Source organism: Tupaia chinensis, unplaced genomic scaffold, assembly GCF_000334495.1.
Source record: "Tupaia chinensis unplaced genomic scaffold, TupChi_1.0 Scaffold148004_1, whole genome shotgun sequence".
Lineage (NCBI taxonomy): Eukaryota > Metazoa > Chordata > Mammalia > Scandentia > Tupaiidae > Tupaia > Tupaia belangeri.
In genome coordinates, this window is record NW_006207854.1 from 426866 (window position 1) to 445551 (window position 18686).

General features: G+C 55.1%; 1 protein-coding gene across 20 annotated transcripts in view; it reads right to left on the reverse strand.

The window, feature by feature from the left end:
* Positions 1–16385: 16385 nt before the first annotated feature.
* DCAKD (dephospho-CoA kinase domain containing) overlaps positions 16386–18686 on the reverse strand; it is a 40136-nt gene continuing 37835 nt past the window's right edge. For 17 of the 20 annotated variants that reach the window (XM_006170014.3, XM_006170008.3, XM_006170000.3 and 14 more), the window contains one exon: positions 17389–17680. In XM_006170014.3, coding sequence (XP_006170076.1) covers positions 17389–17680 — 292 coding nt within the window. Of the gene's footprint in view, positions 17681–18435; positions 18586–18686 lie in introns of all 20 variants that reach the window. The other 3 variants (XR_003548142.1, XM_027768874.1, XM_027768886.1) reach the window with 3 other exon arrangements.

Genomic DNA, 18686 nt, shown 5'->3' on the forward strand with positions numbered 1-18686 from the left:
TCCCTCTTTCTGTCCCTCTCTGGTCAAATTGGAATGGATGAATAAATAAATAAAGTTAAATAAAAAATAATTCTTTGGAAATAAAAAAGAAAAAGAAATGTGCATAGGGCCAGACGGTGGCGCAGCCTTTCCTGGGTCTCTCCCTCCCTCCCTTCCCTGTTCCCAGGCTCTCCCGGCCTCTGCCTCCATCTTCTACACCTCTCCTTTGCTCTTTCTCTATTTCCTGCTGTTCGACTCTCCCATGTCTCCAGGGACCGCCCTCAAACTCCGCTCTCTTCTTTGGACTCGAGGCAACTGGGAAGCAGGGAGGGGGTCCCTGCCTCTGAGGAGCCCACGCCCCAGGCCCAGCCCTATCGATTAGGGCTTTTTTCAGAGGGCGGGAGACATCAAGGACTGATCCGAGCCTCAGCGCTGCTAATATTAGCGCAGGGAGGCAGCTCACTGATGGATTAGGAGAAATTAAGAATTCAAATTCTCTAATTTGAATTGGAGGGCCAGGGCCTGCTGACAGCTAATACTTCCCCTGAAATTAACGAGTGAAGGAGAGATGGCAGTGCGGGTTTCTTCTTTGAGGACGTCATTTTCCCCCATTCACGCCTTTGAAAACCCCATCTCCAGGAAGGAACGGGCCTGGAGGGTGCGAGTCCTGTTTGTCCCAATTTTATTCCTGATCCTTGGATCCCGGGGAGATTCCGGGGAACCAGCCTTCTAAGACCCAGCCTTCTGCCTCTGCCTCCTGGTGCCCTGGGCAGAGACAGCCAGTTCAGGGAGATGCCAGGTGAAGCTGCGCACAGGCAGCTCTCCCTCCTGGCTGTGTGTGACTCTGACAAGTGTCTGAATCTGTCTTTGTCTCGGGACTCCTATCTGCAAAATGGAAACGGTAATTCCTCACTCAGGGAATTTTGTAAGACACAAAGAGGCAGACCCTCTTCTCTCTGGGCACTTTTGCTGGCCTTCGGAATGTCCATCAACCTCCTCATGGCCTAACTACTCCCAGATCTCCTTGAAACCTCCACCAGGAAGTCTGCCTAGGTTTTGCCTGAGACTGACCAGCTCCTGAGTGCTCAGAGCCTTATTTTAGAACCATCATTTTTCAGATTTCCAGGTCTCATAGTTTCAGGTTTTCTCTAGGAAGAGGGCGCCGTGTCTCCCAGAGCAGGTTGGCAGCCTCCCTAAGGCACGCTGGCCCTTGCCTGGCACCCAGCAGGGGCTCAGCAGCTGACAGATGAGTTTAGCCAACACCTCCTGTCCCCTCTACGCCCGCCTTGGTGTCCTTGGCCCACACGCTCCAAGTGCCTGGTAAATGCTCACTGATGGCTGCCACAGCTGAGGCCTGCCAGGTCCTGGCCAGGACTCTCAGCAGCCTCAGGGCCCGGGTCTCAGTGGGCACAGGGCAGGGCTAAGAGGTGTTCACTCCTTCTCCGAGCAGCTCCCTAGAGCACGTTCTCCAAAATGGCATCTTTTTTTAAATTTTTTATAAAGATACATATATATTTTTAAGGGATCATTTATTTATTTAATTCTATTTATTGCTTTTTTATAATTATTTATTTTATTTATTCATTCATTTATTTTAATTTGACCAGCCACACAGAAACACACACACACAGAGAAAGAGAGAGAGAGAGCTAGAGAGAGAAAGAAAATGAGAGAGAGAGAGAAAGTGAGAGAGAGAGAGAAAGTGAGAAACCAAGTCACCAGGTCCAAGAGTGGAACGGTGGTCAGCCATGTGGGGGTATCCAGTGCCTTAACCACCACGCCACCTGCTGGTCCCCCATTCATTGTTACTATTATTATTATTTAATTTGACCAGAGAGAGGCAGAGAGAAAAGGAAAGTGAGAAAGTAAGGCACCAGGTTGGGGACACGAACCACAGTCAGCTATGTGGGAGACCAGTAGTTCAACCACCATGCCACCTGCTGCTCCCAACATGGCATCTTCTAAGCGATATTAAAGTGTCGACAAAGTGCTTGTTGAAGAGATGGGGATAAGGAGTCAGAGAAGGTCCTGGAGCAGGGGCTTCGAGATGATGAGTTGAGTGCCACCTTTCAGGTGTCCCCCTGACTCCTCCGCCCTTGGAGCACCCTCTGCGCCGCCCTCCTGCCCCAAGCCCAGGCCCGCTCTGAATGCCTGGCACCTGTGGAGCCAGAACACTCGGAGAATCAGGTAAAGCGGCTTCCTTCATTGCTGGAAGTGGCCCTGGGACCACCTTGGACCAATCTTCTCTTTGACAGGTGGGGACACCGAGGCTCAGAAAGGTCTCAGTGTGGTCAAACTCCAATTACTCGCCTACAAGAAAGAAAGCGGGCAGAGTGGTCCTGGGGGCCGATGATCCCAAATCCCTTTCCAAGTCTCTGCTGGATTCTGGGAAATCAGATGTTCCTTCCCCTTCGGCTTCTCAGGCTACTGTTCGGGCCAAAATTCACTCCAGGAAGGCTGAGGCTGGGGCCAGAAGGGGCTTGGCTGAAAAGTGGCTGAGGGTCACTATAGGCGGGAAACCAGGCTTCTGGAACCCTGTCCCCCTGGAATCCCCTCTCCCAATCTGCTTGTCCCAATCCACCCGACCCCACACCTGTTTTCTCTTCCTGCTGTGGCTCACTCTGGATCCAAGATGAGCCTCAGGGAGGGGAAGGGTTTGAGCGGACAAGGAATCTTGAAGCAAAACCCTCCCTTGCCCTTCGCAGCTCATGGCCTGACATTCCCATGCCACTCCCGCCCCGCGTGGTCCCTCTGATGCGCAAATCGCCTTTTCCCAGATCCAATTAAAACGGTGTTTGGAGCAAGGTTGAAATAATCACATAATCATTTTCTCCAGTAAAGTTACTGGCTGGAGCCCGATTTGAAAGCTGAGCTGGTAATTGAATCTGAGGGGCAGCGACAGAACAGGGCCGGGGGAGTGGCGGGGCTCTTCACCGGGCTCAGAGGCTCCTGGCTGTGGTCACCACTCCCTCCCACCACCCCTGCAGGGGGCCGTTGCAACGCTCCCACCCCTCGTCCATCTTTCCATCCCCATGTCTCTCGCTTCCTAGTCACATGGTCACGTGTCTCTTGGGACTACAGGATTCCCAGACCAGAAGACAGCAGCGCAGAGCCCAGGCCACGAGGCACTCGGAGAGGTCAAAGCCAGGACTCTAGCGCGGTCTCTGTCTCCACCCTGGGCGTCCTGTCTCCCCAGTACCCTAGAGTTGCCCCCCCATGCACCACCTGCCCATCTCTGCACACCACCCCCACTACCCTCTTCCCATGACCCCCTGGGCTAGGCCCACCACATCCTGCCTGCTTAGGGCAGGGGAAGGGATTACCTGCCTCTCTCCGGATCAATGGGCCCTACATGCAGTGGTCGTCGGCAGGCCGGCTGACATCCCAGACCATGCTGCCCTGCCCTGCCTGCCCCTCAGTGTCCTTCCTCTCGGCGTGACACCGGGTCGGAATATCTGCCATTGTGGAGGCTCATTCGGTTCTCTCTCTCGTTTCTTTCCTTCACGCATTAAGTGTGATGTCCTTAAAGCCCCGAGAGTGTGCCGGGATGGGCAGGGACAGACAGGGCACGGCCCCCTGGCACATTATAAACCAGTTAACGACTAGAGGTCCCTGCAGCTGGAGAGACAGGGCCTTTGGCTGAAGTGACGTCTAAGCTGAGGTTCAAAACCGAAGAGGAGCGTGTTCTCCCAAGACAAATGCAAAGGTTGGAAGCAAGAAAGCCCCGGCGAGCCCGGGCAAATCCAGAGCTCAGTTTCCTCATCTCTAGAGCAGACTCCATACTGTTTGCTTCACAGGATTCTGCGGGAGAATGGGCCTGGATGTGCTTTGTGAGATGGAAAATTCCACTCAAGAGGTTATTATTAATGCGAGGGCCTTTACTCCCCACCCTGGACAAGGGCACAGAGTCTGGGGAAAGGGTCAGGGCTGAGGCTGTAGCTGGGAGGAACTGGACCTGGAGCCCTTGTGGTTATCTGGAATGGGGGGCCAGCGGCTAGGTGGGGGCTCGCCTGACCACATGGCTGGGCGTTGTGAGGGTGGAAGGAACCACAGGCCCTTCTAGCAGGGCTATGCCTGGCCCCTATGGTCAGTGTCCAGTTGCCACACGGCAAGCACCCTCTAGGCCTTGGGCACACCAGGTCCCATGAGTCAAGGTGGTGATGCAGTCCCCTCCTGGCCTTTCTCAGTTGGCCAGGATCTGCTCTGTCCTCCCTGCCTCTGCACGGCTGGTGCCAGATGGCCTATTCTGGTGCCGACTGGCTGGCTCCAGGAGGTCTGGGGGAGACCTAGCCATGGGCAAGCTTTGTGTCTCCCTTAGCAGTTCAGCGACGCTGACCACTGAGCATCCTGCCCCCCCGGGTTCTCCTAAGATTGCCTGTGGCCACCAGTGCCCTTCCTGGCATGGCTGGCCTCCTGGTCAGCAGCTGCAGGGGTGAGTCACAGCTCTCATTAGAGCTTAATTAATCAATTGAGTTAATCAGACAGCTGGGATGTGCTGTGGTTGCAGATGGGGGTGGGAAAGAGAAGAGCACGAGGGGCTGGGCGGGGTGGGCTGGGCCTGGCGGGCTGGTAAGGGAGGAGGGCGCTGGCCAAGTCTGCGCCTGAGGTTGCTGGGAAGGATGAATGGGCTGGGCGAAGGCCATGGTGGGCCACCTTGAAGGTGCCCTTTGCAGGGTGCCAAAGACAGAGCCTGGGGGAGGAGGAAGCAGAACCTCTACACCTCCAGCTCTGCTCTCATTTTTTATCTTGTCACGTGTGTCTCTGAAAGCTGTTTGAAATCCTTATTTGAATGGAGTGGGGAAAGGAAAAAAGACCAAAACAGGTAGGTCCTCGCACTCCCAGTAATCTCAGTCTAATGGGGCACACTAGAGGGCTACTGGCAACACACAGAGACCCGGACTCAGAAAGGGAGAGACCCCGTGTCTCTGTAGCTGAGCCACTCAGGTGCTGGACATCTGGACTGGGTGGATGAGGAGGGGCCAGCAGGCCGGGAGCCAGGGGCGGGCTGGAGTCTAGTAGAATACTGGGAGGAGGGGAACACCTGAGCAGGGTTTAGGCTGTGATTTGTGAAATGTCGTTTCATCTATTTTTTCCCACATCCGACCTTGGTGTTACCTTGGGGTGGGGGTGAGTGGATGGACAGTGTGATGGTGGGAAATGCATTTTGGAAGGACTCACAGGCATCCCACCCCCTAAGAGCTCTGCCCTCCAGGGTGTACCATGTCCATAGCGTGACCCAGACTCTTGAGGCTGTGAGCAATAAGGGGCCAGGGCCTGGGACATGCAAGGGGGGCTGGGAGGCAGAGCTGAGGAGGCCAGGCATTTCTGATTAGGCTACTAGGGAAGCGCTCACGGAAGAGGCCATGTTTGCAACAGGCTTTGCAGAGCAGGTAGGCTAAGGAGAATGGGTGTGGAGAGGAGCAAGAATGTGGTGGAGGAGAAAGCCGCCCGGGGAAAGGCAGGGAGGCTGGACGGCGGAAGGCAGGGCTAACTGCACAGAGAGCTGGGCCGCACTCAAGGCTCCTGTCTGTGCCAGGCAGAAAGGATTCATAGTGGAGGGCTCTTTAAAACCAAAACAAGGGGTCTGGTTTGTCGGCACTGGGCTCACTGAGCCTCTAACCGGGAAGAGGCCTAAAACAGTGGAGAGAGGACGTCCATGGAAGCAGCTCTGTATCAGATGGAAACGAGGAAAGAGACCTGAAACAGGAAGAGGGAAAGCGTGCTTGTGTAGTGTGTCTGTGCGTACGTGTGTGTGTGGGTACGTATGAGTATGTGTATAGGTGTGTCTGTGCGTGTATTTGTGGCTGCCCGTAAGCAGTTGTTCTTACCCTAGTAGGGGTCACAGATCTCTCTAAGCCCTGACCAAAGCTTAGATCTCTAGCTCAGAAAAACACACACCCACAAGGTCTGGCTTCTGATGACGGATAGGTAGTGTTCATAGATCTCTTGAAGCCCGTTTTCTGGAATATCTAGGATTTAGATTTCTTTCTTTCTTTTTTTTTTTCCTAAGAATTATTTATTTAGGTGGGACCAGCACTTAGCGTAATGGCTATGTCGTTGGACTCTCATGTAGTCGCCCGCGGTTTGCATCCCGGACCCGGTGGCTTAAAAACTCATGCCGGGCGCGTGTGCGTGCATGCCCAAGATCTCAAGAGGAGAATGGAGGAGAAGGGATTGTGGCGTGACCATCCCCCCCGGGGGGTGATTTCTCGCTTTTTATTTCTCTGTCTCTCTCTTTCTGGCAAGTGCACATACCCTAAAGCGAAAACCTCTCCCGGCCCAAAAAAGAAAGGAGAAAGAAAAAAAAGAATTATTTATTTAGGGACCAGTAGATGGTATAATGGTTACTTCACTGGACTCCCACATAGCTGGCCACTGTTTGAGTCCCAGACCTGGCAGCTTAAAACTCACACCAGGAGCATGCAAGTACATACCCAAAATCCCAAGAGGAAAATGGAGAAGGGATTACAGCATGGCCATCCCCCCAGGGGGTGATTTCTTGCTTTCTGTCTCTCCATCTCTCTCTGTCTCTCCAGCAAGATCATGTGCCCTGTAACAAAAATCTCTCTTAAAAAATAGAATTGGGACCAGCAGATCGTGTAATGCTTATATTATTGGACTCCCACATAGTCGACCGTGGTTTGAGTCCTGGACCCAGTGGCTTAAACTCACACCTCGCATGTGCGTGCACATGCCCAAAATTCCAAGAGGAAACTGGAGGAGGAGGCGTGGTTATTTCCCCCAGGATGGTGATTTCTCACTTTCTATCTTTCTGTCTCTCTCTGTATCTCTGGTAAGCACACACACCCGATAGCAAAAAAAAATTAAAAAAAAAACTCTAAAGAAAATTATTTATTTAGGGGCCAGCAGGTGCTGGAGTGTTTGAGGTGCGTGACTCCCACATGACTGACTGCAGTTCAAGTCCTGGACCTGGCAGGTTGCGTTCTCACTTTCTCTCTCTCTCTCTGGCCAAATAAAAAATAATAATAATAGGGACCAGCAGGTGGCATAGTTTACATTGCTGGACTTCCATGTGGTCAACCACAGTTCGAGTCTCAGACCCAACAGCTTAAAACTCACACTGGGCACATGTGTGTACGTACCCAAGATCCCAAGAGGAGAATGGAGAAGGGATTGTAGCACGCCCATTCCCCTGGGAGTGATTTTTTTGCTTCCATCTGTCTCTACAGTGAGCACACACGCCCTATAGCAAAAAAAATTGTAAAAAAAAAAAAAAAAAAAAGCAAAAAATCTCTCTAAAAATAATAAATGACATTAAATAATTCTTTGTTTTTGAATTATTTTTAAATTTAACTTTATTTATATATTTTAATTTGACCCGAGACAGAGTGAGAGAGAGAGAAACAGAGAGAGGGAAAGTGAGAAAGTAAGCCACCAGGTCTGGGACTTGAACCGTGGTCAGCCATGTGGGAGTCCAGGACCCTTAATCAGCAGGCTACCTGCCAACCTGAATTAATTCTTTTCATAAAGATAAATTATATATTTAATTTTATTTATCATTATTATTAATGTTATTTTTAATTTGCTACAATACATGTGCACTCACCAGAGAGAGAGAGAAAGTGAGAAAGCAAACCGCCAAGTCCAGGACTCGAACTGTGGTCAGCCATATGGGAGTCCAGTGCTAAACCACCATGCCACCTGCTGGTCCCTAGGAATTAGATTTCTTCAATTTCAGATTTCCCCCCTCCATTGAAGAGTCTGCAAAAGATATATCCAAGGACTCGATCCACGGGCACTGGCAGGTGGGTGCACACGGTTTGTAGCAGGCCGCTGCCTCTCCCCACACCCTTCTCCTGGCAGCCAAGTTCTGCAGCCAGGACAAGGAAGACAGGTGGGTAGTAGGGGCTGGGCCATTTGGGCACAGGATCAGCCAGATTCTAGGCCCCTCTGGCTCTCAGAAAACACCAGACCAGATGGGCAGGCTTCTTTCTGGACAGCACTGGGCACCCTTCACATTGCCCAGAAATAGCCCAGTTCACTCCTTCCCACAATAAACCCTGTACTGAGAACTGCTGAGAAGGCGACTGTGGGTCCTGGGCCCAAACCGGGGTGCTCTAGCTCATCTGCTTCTGCTGTGAGAGAAGCCACCCTTTCTGGGCCTCCTCACCTACCCTCTTTCTGCAACAGGATCCTGCCTCTCCTAGAAGCAGACCCTGGGAACACGGCCAGTGATACCCACCTAAGGAAGGGACAGCCTTGGGAGAGTTGTGCGTAAGAAATTTTCCTCCACTGTTGAATGGCTGGAGCCATTGCCATTTGTGACGTGGCGCGGCTCAAAGAGGAGCCTTGCCTTGGGTCCCAAGACCGGGAGCAGAGACACCAGGAGTGAAGTTTTCAAGTCAGCTGCTGGCATCTTCCTTCCAAATCAGGTTGCCAGGGGATGCCAGAATGGGGAGCTGGGGTCCAGAAGGACTGAAGGCCCCAGGAGGTCCTCTGAGGGAAGACTTGCCATCTGGCTGCCTCCTGAGAGTGCCCGCTGGGGCTTTGCGGTCCCCCGAACGAGACATGATCTGTCTTGCATTTCTCAGGACACACTTCCCTCTAACCCCAGGGGCCCCTCCCCACTGTCACAGGATGGAGGCCCCTACTCTGCGGGTTTCTGATTCTCCATCTGCGCTGACCCAGTATGGCAGCCACTTGCCACATGTAGCTAGTGGAATGTGGCACTAGCCACATGCTGAAATCATATTTTAGATATATTGGGTTAGATTTTAAAGTATTACTTGAGGCCAGCAGGTGGCAAGGAGGTTAAGGCGGCTGGATCCCATATGGCCAACTTCGCGGTCTGAGTCCCGGATCTGAAGGCTTGAGAACTGCACTGGGTGCATGTGCATGCGTGCCCTCCTGAGAGGAGATTGGAGAAGGCATTACAACATGGCCGCCCTCCCTAGTGGGTGATTTCTCATTCCCCCCCCCCCCCCGTATAAGTACATGTGCCCTAAAGCAAAAATCTAAAAATAAATAAAAATATTATTTGAATTACTTTTTTGAGTTTCTTTATACTTTTTAAAAATAATTGCTGTAGGGCACATGGGCTCACTGGAGAGAGAGACAGAGACAGAAAAAGCACCCCTCCCCAGAGGGGATGACAACTCTGCAATTTCTTCTCTTCTATTTCTCCTCTTGGGATTTTGGGCATGCATGCACAAGTACCTGGTGTGTTTTTCAAGCTGCTGGGTCTGGGTCTTGATCCATGCAGTTGGCCACATGGGATCCAGCCAGCTTAATCACCATGCTACCAGCTGGCCCTCTGTTTTACTTTTAAGTATAACTACTAGAACATTTAAAAATCGATTTGTGACTTGCATTTTATTTCTATTGGACAGGGATGAGCAATACCCGTTGTCGCTGTAAGCGTTTTGTATCATCTTATTTCAACACTGTGAGATGAGCAGAGTGGGGGTTGCTTACCTCCATTTCACAGATAAGAACAATGTGACACTGGCTCTCCCCAGTCCCTGCTGAAGCAGCCCCTCCTCTCCCCTCCCCTCCATGCACTGAGAACCTCCTGCTGGAAGCAGCCTCCTGGACAATCTCCTAAGACCAATGCCTCTTGGGCCTCCATTGAAGCCAGAGTCTCAGCTCACATTAGACACTGGCCTATAATTCCCCCATCAAAGCGGGCACCTTTGCCCTGTCATTAAAGGCCTGGCTCCTTTGTACCTGCTGCCATTCACACGAGTGCCCCAGGGCAAAACGAGCACCAGCCCCTGCTCCCTGGACATACTCGCTCGCTCTCCCACCCACGGTCCTGCTTGTCTTCTCCACCTGGTCCCACCCCTTCCGCCTTCTCCTTGGAGATGAGCATATTCAATGATGCTAGAGGACTGTTTCTTTAATTTCCCCCCCTGTCCGTCCCTGGAACGTGATAAAAATACCCAGCATTGATCTTTTTTTCTTCCCCTTCTGCCGGGATAATGTTTACCCAGGTGTCAATCAGGAGAAGAATTTGGCTTCCTAATTTCTCTTCTCCTCCCTGGGGGCCACGCGTCTCCCCGCCTCACATGGACACTGAGCTGGAATCAAGGTTACTAATAATCCCCCAGCACACACAGACACCGAGAGCACATATATTAAAGTCACATATTGATTTATATTTTCGGGTCCCTCTGCCTTTCTGCCCAGCCTCAGCCTTTCTCTCTGCCAAGGAGAAAAAAGAATTACACAGCTATATTTATCGCCAAGATGTTTAGTGTAAAGAGCATTGTGTCCGAAGGTAATTCCCACCCACCCCCACTCTCTTTGGGGGTATTTTTTAAAAATAGTGCGGCATCGTCTATCCATAACATTTATCTTTTTGCTGTTTGTTCTTTGAATTATCCCTGAAGGGAGCAGTGAGAGATTTAGGGTAGACTGTCAGGAGGACTTTCTGACTTGACCAATGGTAGGCTGCCATTCCCAGAGGCTGGGGGCTGGGGGTTGTCTGGCCAGCAGAGGTGATCCTGTTGCAGGTGGGGAGAGTTGAGGACAGGAGCATGTGAGAGGCAGGGCCAAGGAGTCAGTAACCTCTAGAGGTCATCCGTCTTCCCAATAGCACCTCATAATTAGTGGCTCATGACCTGTGGTCCCAATATCACAGTTGAGAACATCGAGGGTGAGGAGGGAGTTGGCTTCTCACTGACTGGGAACTAGGGCTCTGGATTGCATGCAGTCTTGCCTTTCCACCTGGGCTCAGGGTTTGAGGGGGAGGGAACTCTCCCCAGGTGTGGCTGACTGCTCTGGGCAAAGATCTGTTTGAGGGATAGCGGTGGTATTGGGAGCCAGGAAGAGGAGGAATGTCTGAAGTGCCTCTGTTCTTAAGGAAAGGCTCTCAGAGCACTAGGCTGGGACACATCGCCTCCTCCCCCCACCCCCACCGGCCCCGCACCTCTTCTGTCACTCTGCCAGGGCAGTCATTTAAAAATGACAACCTCTGGGGCCAGCAGGTGGCATGGTGGTTAAGGCACTGGACTCCCACGTGGTTGACCACAGTTCAAGCCCTGGACCTGGCTGCTTGAAACACACTGGGTATGTGTGCATGCGTGCCCAAAGTCTCAAGAGAAGAGTGGAGGAGAAAGGACTGTGGTGTGGCCAACCCCCCAGGGAGTGATTTCTCTCATTCTGTCTCTCTGTTCTGTCACTCCAGTGAGTCCACACGCTCTACAGCAAAAATCTCTTTAAACAAACAAACAAAAAAGCCAACCTCCTTGACTCCAGTGATTCCCTGGCGGGAGTTGGGGGAGGCTCTGGGAATGAGAACACGGTTGAGTTTGAGCGTGGGAAGGAAGGGCCCTCACACCCCAGCTGGGCGCCGCCTTCTTCAGGCCCATCCCATCTCCTTCCCTCTCACATACACAAGTGCTCTGGGAGTGTGGGCCCCATTTTACACACTGGAAAACTGACCTTCAGTAATTTGCCTGAGGTCCTCCACACCCTCTGCCATTGCACGGCCTCCTGAGATGCAGCCTGGCACAGGTCAGGAGCCTTTGGTGACCTTCTTTGGTTGCCTCCGGCCTTCCTTTCCTGGCCCAACCTGGAGGTCATGGCCCTCTGGGGCTCAGCACCAAGCCTACTCACAAGCCTTGGTACTGGACAAGCAGCTTCTCTTTTGGATGCACCTGGGCTGGGGCTCAGACCTCTCCCGGATGGCGCTTGCCCAGGGTCATCACTCCTGTCCAGCCCCTGCCAGGGACTCTGAGGGGCTGGCTGCCTCCTGCGTTCCAGCAGGCGTTTTTAGTGGCTTCGTTGAGATGCCTCCCACTTAGTGGCTCTCACTTCATTTAGAACCCATTCTACCCCACCCAGGGCTGAGAACTAATATCTATGTGTCAGTGCCTGGCAGTGTCCCTCCATGACCCCACAGGGTGAAGGCTGAGCCCTTTGTAAATGGGGAAACTGAGGCTCAGGGTGCATAAGTAACTTTCCCAAGGTCACCCAGCGGGAAAGAGGAGTTACTGGGATTGGGGCCAAGTCTCTGTGACCCAAAGTCCTTGCTCAGAGCTCACTCAGGGCTGTCCCCATCAGACAGGCCAGATCGGGGCGGTTGGGGAGGGGGCAGACAGCACCAGGCGCGGCGGGAATCGGCAACAAGGACCCTCCTGGGGAACTTTTCCCATTGAAAATCTGTTCCCTCGCGGCCACGGGTGATGTATGGCTGGAGCTGATGAGAAACGTGCCGCGGAATGGAGGCGGGCGGCGAGGGCGGCCCCGGCGAGGGCAGCGCCGCATTGAGATTCCGCGGGGCGCGGGGGGCGGCGCAGGCCCTGACACGGGCCGGGTAATTGATCTGGAGGTGCCAATTTGCAGCAACTAAATATTTGGTTTCTGCCTCTGCCCGCTCCGCGCTCTGCTCAAACAAACTTCAATTAAAAGCGAAAAGCGAGAGGTGGGGAGGCGGATCGCCGGGTCCCGGCGGCCAGATCGATGGCGCGGAGCCTGCGGGTTGCCGAGCGCGACTCGCCCGGCGCGGGGCACTGCGGCCCAGGCCCAGGCGGGCGCCCTCTTCTGGATTGCGGGGCACCCCGGCCTGCGAGAGGCAGCGCCCGAGAGACCCGCCGCCGAGGCCGTGGTATCGGCCCTGGAGCTGCGACTTACTCCCAGCTCCGCGGAGCCCAAGCGCACCCACCATGTGCCAAGTTGGGGACACAAAGAGGCCCGCCTCCACACTTCCACCCTGGACGTGAGTCTCTGTCCTCGGACAGAGAGCCTGGGGAAGGAGAGGCCCTGGGACGCTGACCTGCTCATCCAATGCACCAAAGGAACCTGGAGGGAAGGCCTTGCCATTCAATTGCGTGCACTCAGACTCTCTTGGACTTGCAGGGTGCCAGGGTGCTGGGTGGCAGGAGGTCCATCTGCCCATCCATCAACTCTGAGTTGGCCCAAGAGCTGAGAGTAAATCTAACCCAGGCCCTATCTCTGGAGGAGCTGAAAGAGAGGGTCCGGGATTGCCTTGCGGGAGGAACAGTAGGACCTGGGGACTTGGGGAGGGGGCATGAGGAGGTGGCCACAGCCTGGAGCAGAGGAAGACACCAAAAGTCACAGCTTCCTCCTTTTGGGGTTCAAAGCAATGACAGCCACTCACTGGGCAGCTGGTCCACAGGATGTTTGTCCCTCGAGGATCTTCCAGTCCTTTGGGAAAAGACCCTGGGGCAGAGAAGGGGAGTCAGCCCTTGGTGCAGGGAGGCGGGGCCTCTGGGTGGGCAGCCTGGGTAGGCTAAAGACATTCTGGGAGAAGTGGTGGGGGCGGGGGTGGCAGGAGGGCGACAGGCAGGCATAGGAGGCTGGGGAGAGTCAGACAGATGGGAAGTGGAGGAGAGCAGGCTCCTGTCACATGAGGACCCGAGCGGGAAGTAAGGCAGGGGGGGAAGGGGGGAGGGGGGGAGGCTGGGAAGGTAAGTGAGAGGCCTTTGCCCCTCCCACACTTCTGCCCACCTTCTGGGGTGGAAGGATGGCTGGGGCCAAGGGGGGCCACTTAGCTACAGGCCCCGGCTACTTTCTCCTTCCTCCCCTTTATACCCCTTCTCCTGTCCCTAGGATCCCCTGGCCCTCTGATCTGCAGCAAGGTCTTGCCCCTGTGGGCCCAGCTTCCACACTCAGATGGCCCTGCAGGCTGGGGGGGGGGGAGCAAGGCCTGGGTGCCATCTTCACCCCCACTCCAGGGTGCTTTCACCATCCTCCCTCTGTCCCCTCCAACTCCAAGCAGATGCCTCCTTCTGGACCCTCATCTGCCTTCAGCCCCCAGTGCTCTCTCTGATTTGGGGTACAAATCTCCCACCGCAGGGAGGCTGGATCCCCAGCTCTGTGTGAGGCTGAGGAAGAGCCTGGGGCTGGACTACCCCCAGAGCCTCCCCATCCACCTCCTCTCACTCCAGCCCTCCTCTCCCCTGAGGGGGTGCTGCACTCCCCCGCCTCTGCCTGAGCCCCTTCCAGCCTGAGAGCCCGGCATCTGCTCGCTCCCATTCCCGCCTCCCCCGCCCCCCCAATCCCGCCTTCTCCCCTCCCTCCCTCTCTCCTGAGCGCTGAGCTGTGGAGCAGAATGATTTCCTGTAATTGGCCAGCAATCCGGCCGCCCGACTTGTTCTATCGACATGCTGGTTAGCTGGAAATTGTATTGGAATCTGAGCGACAGGGAGGGGAGGCGGAGTGGGGAGCACAGAAAGGCGGCTTTGGGTCCCAGCTGGGTGCAGCCTCAACTCTGCGGGTGGGACCGAGCAGCCACTGGCCGCATCTCCCTTTCCTGGAAGGAGCGGGGAGGCAAACCGTGGGTCCTCGGCACCTCCTTCATCCCTCTTCTCTCCCACCACGTCCAAGGCTCTCCCCAGCCCGCTCCCATGAGCTCCCATGGGCTGGGGTCATCACTGCCACTCATTTTCTTTCTTGTTCCTGGGACTGTTTCCTTCAGACCTAAAGTGCCTTTGCTAGAACCAGGGGCGCTCAGCTGTTTGTAGCCACGGAGGCTCACGGACTGTCCCAAACCTTGCCCTGGGCCAGCCCCACCACGGCCCAACAAGGAAAGGTTCGACACCTGAGGACTGGTCAATACCGAGCTCTAAGGAGCCAAGTTTAACGAATGGAGCAGTGCAGGTGGCGAGAGGGGCCTACTCCCGCCGAGTCCGGACGCTTGACCGTTATGCTTGTCGGTTCTTTCGCCTGTGGCTCAACTCTGAGGCTCTCCGGTGCGGCCCCTATCTCCCCGACTCCCTCTCGGCACGGAGGGATTTCAAGGTAACCGGCACTTTGCCGTGTCACCGGCACAATTCGGCCAGCTGCCCTGCGCCGGCCCAGGCCGGAGACTGGCGGGGGTGCCTGCAACCCTCCTTGGTGTTTTCATCGCTGCGCCCGGGATGCAAAGACCCAAAGTGAGAGAGCAGGGCGTAGCATCTGGGCGCACGGCTGGGGGGTGGGAGCGACCCTCCCGGGGGACGTGTTTTGGACACATCTCTCAGTACCTGCGGCGCCAGGCGAGCGCAGCAGCGTTTTAATTAGCGCCCGGGGCTAGGCAGCGAGCCCGCTCCCCGACTCGCTCAGAGCGTGGCGCCGGGGGCCCCGGGCCTGCGCCCCCCACGCAGCCGCTTGGCTGGGACCTGAGGCGCTCTGCTCCCGGCGGGAGAAAGTTAAGAACAGCTTCGCAAGCGCGGCTGCCAAGGCCCAGCCCCAACCCGGGCGAGTGCTGCCACCTGCTGGCTGGTGGGGAGGCTGCCTGCGCGGGTGCGGGGTGGACTTGGGGTGGGCTCCGGGTAGCCGGCGTTCCGGGAGCTCCCACCAGCGCCTCAACATGAGATCCAGCTCGCTCAGCCCAGGGGAAAGCTAGCTGTTCTCCAAGGTCGCCTGGGAGGCGGGAGGTGGAGCCAGGCTATGGTGGGCCACATTCCAACCTGGCTAGGCTTCGACAACTCACAGCAAACTTGGCAGACAAGCTCCAGGAAGAAGTGATTTTTTTTTTGTTTGCTGTAAGGCACATGAGTTCGCTGGAGAGAGGTTAGGAGAGAAATCACTCCCAGGGGTAATGGCCACACCACAATCCTTTCTATCCTTTTGGGGTTTTGTGTGTTAAGGCATGAGCCCAGAGTTTTTCAAGTTGCTGGGTCTGGGACTGGAACCACAGCTGGCTATGTGGGACCCCGTTGTCTTAACCACCGCCACCAGCTTGCCCCCAAGTGTTCGCGTAGGATGTTCCCTGTGACGTGTGCAGCATGAAGCCTGAGAGGAGAACCGAGGCAGCAAGTAGGGGATGGAAGCAGCCTCCAATCCCAGGTCATCTGCTCCCCCTCCCCAGGCTCAGGGACAGTGAGTAGGGCTCAGAACCTGGCTCTGTGAGCCGAACCACCCCCGACTCCCCGGGCAGTGTCAAGGGAAAATGCCATGTTACCTACAAGGTGCCACACTCATCAGGCAGAGTCCGGAGTGCCACGGACATCCTTTAAGGGCCATTTTGCAAATGCTAGGGCAACAGGGCCAGTGGGGGTCCATACCTTCCCCTCCCTAGCCCACCAAACTGGGGAAGCAGCAGGCTCACTCCTGCCTTGCCCAGCTCTTTGCTCCCATGGGCGTTTGCAGTGAGTTAATGAGCTCATCTCTGAGGAGAGTGAGTAGCTCGGGAAAGGGGCACTAAATATGGCCACCGCTGCATTCCCATTTGTCACACTCATTTCTGGCCTTAATAGACTACTGGCTGCAGGATCAACACATCAGCAGGTCCGCCGGCTCCTGTCTGGTCTAATTGGGCTGGAGAAGGCCAGTGGAGCAGCGGGGCAAGTGGCTGTGTTGCTGCCCAGCCAGCCCTGGCTAGAGCCCTCATGGGGCTCAGAAGTCAGGCAGCTAAGGTACCATCAGGGGCCCGGAAAGAGGTGCCCAGGCTCCACTGTGGAAAGGAGCCGAGTGTAACCTCAAGTGGACCTGCCAAGTCTGGAAAACTCCATTGGTCTGGAGCATCTCAGACCAACACACTTTATTAAGCACTGACGGCGAGCCAGGCTCTGTGCTCGGAACAGAGATGAATGACACTGTCCCTGCTCAAGGGCTCACAGTCTAGAGGGAGAAACCAGCCAGCTTGTGGCTGGTTACTTCACTGCGGATTAAGGTCAAACAGGTGGGGAGTCCCAGAGCACCAACCCCAGGCGGGGCGTCAGATGGTGCCTGAGCTGGGAGTGGGCCAGTTGTGGGAAAGGAAAAGAAAAGGCAGTCAGGCCCGAGTGCAGGGGAAGGCACAGAGGTGAGAAACAGCATGGTGCTTATGGAGTACCAGAGCTCAGTCTGAGTCCACCAGTTGGAGGCAGAGCTGTGGGAGGCGGTGAGCAGGGTGTCAGGAACACTAGAGAAAGCCTCCGGGAAACCAGACTTCCCTGGAGAGGCCTGGCCTCTGCCTTGCTACAGCATTACCCACAAGAGAACGCTTGCTGTAGCCTGGCCAAGAGCTTCAAGCCAGGGGAGAACCCTGTTTAAGGGAGAAGCCCTGGGTCCAAGATGAGTTCTCGTGGCTCACTAAGGAGGATTCCACAAGGGAGCATGCACTTGGAGAGGGCTCAAGCCCAGGGAACCCTTGGCCTCTCAGCTGTAAACGCTGGAGGGAGCCACAGTGTCCCCCACCCCTGCCCTCAGAAATTTCTACCGGCCTCTGTCTTTTCTTAGGCACCATCAAGCACACTGTTCTGTAGGTGTGCCGGGGGCTGGGAGGCTCTGGGAAAAGCAGGAAGGAGCTCCTACACACCGTGGACTGCTTCTTTGGAGTGCGTCCTGCTAGGGACGCACTCCAAAGAAAGGTTAGTCCAGTGCAGGGCCCAGGCCAGATTCACATGTGTGTGTGTCCGTCCCTGTGTGTGCCAAGGGGCTAGAAGGAAGCGGGATGTGCTACCCAACTTCAGCCACCAAGGAGATGGGGCCTGTGGCTTCCTTCCTCAGAGTGCCCAGCTACGGGGAAGGCAGAAGGTAGTGGATGAGCAAGTAAAGGAGGCCCGCGATGCCAGCCAGACCTGTGAGGACCCCGAGCCTGAGTGGCAGGTACTCCATGGAGCGCTCCAGCTCAGCGTGCAGGAGGATGACCTGGCGTTTGGTGCTGCTCCACTCGCCTGAGTTATCCAGCACATGGCGGGCCATGTGGGCCTTTTCCTTCAGGGGCAGCTGGGCCTTGATGCGGGCCTCTGCGTCCTCACGGTTCAGGCTGTTCCGCTGCATCAGCCGTGCCAGCTGCGTGTCCCGGTCACTAAGGACAGGGAAAAGGGCACTGTTGGCCCTAGCCTTCCTCTTACCAGCAAGACAGTAGGGTCAGGCCCAACCTGGAACAGAACCTGGGGACCAGATCTTCCCTCCAACCCTATGCAGCTTTGAGCTAAACAGGGCCCCACTCCCAGGGAAGGAGGCCTGGAAGCTTACTAGCTCTCTACAACTTCACCACAACTTCTTTTTTGTTGTTGTTGTTGTGGAGCATGTGCACTTGCTACAGAGAGAGAGAGACACCCCCCAGTGGGGGTGGCCACATCAAAATCTCCTCCATTTTCCTCTCAGGATTTTGGGCATGCACGCACAGACATGTGCCTGGTGTGTTTCTAAAGCCACAGGTCTGGGAATCGAACTACAGTCAGCCACCATGTCTGGGATTCAGACCGCCGTCAGTCATGTGGGATCCAGCCACCTTAATGGCTATGCCACCAGCTGGCCCATTACCCCACTCTTTGTGACGATATTAGACCTCTACAGGCTACCTAAGCCTCTTAATACAAACAAGGAGTAGCTGTTTCCTGCAGTCTGGGGTATCTGCTGTGCTGATGGGCCGAGATCCCCAGGTTATAAAACGGGAGGCTTTGATCAGCTAGAATCAGCTACATCTTGATCCCTGGATGGATGACCTTTGCTGAAAGGCCTGTGCCAGGAAGTTCATTTTCTGCACTTCTCCTGGGAGCCTGGGCCTTCAATAGCAAAAATAGCTCCCTGGGCTACTACTAAGACCCTTCCTCTTACCTCCACAGCCACCCCGGCACAGAGTCAAAGGACTATGCCGAGATGGTGGCCTCGATGCTTGATGCCACCAACACAGTGAGACAGGCAACTCTAAGCAGGATCAAGGGCTCAAGCATTGGATCCCCTTCAGGCTTGGGGCAGGACTATGCCCTGCAGATTAAGCAGAATAACACCCAGTCTCCCACTCTAACTCCAGTTCCCGGAGCTGCCTCCGCCCCAGTGGGAACAGAGAGGAAAAGCTGCAGCAGCCA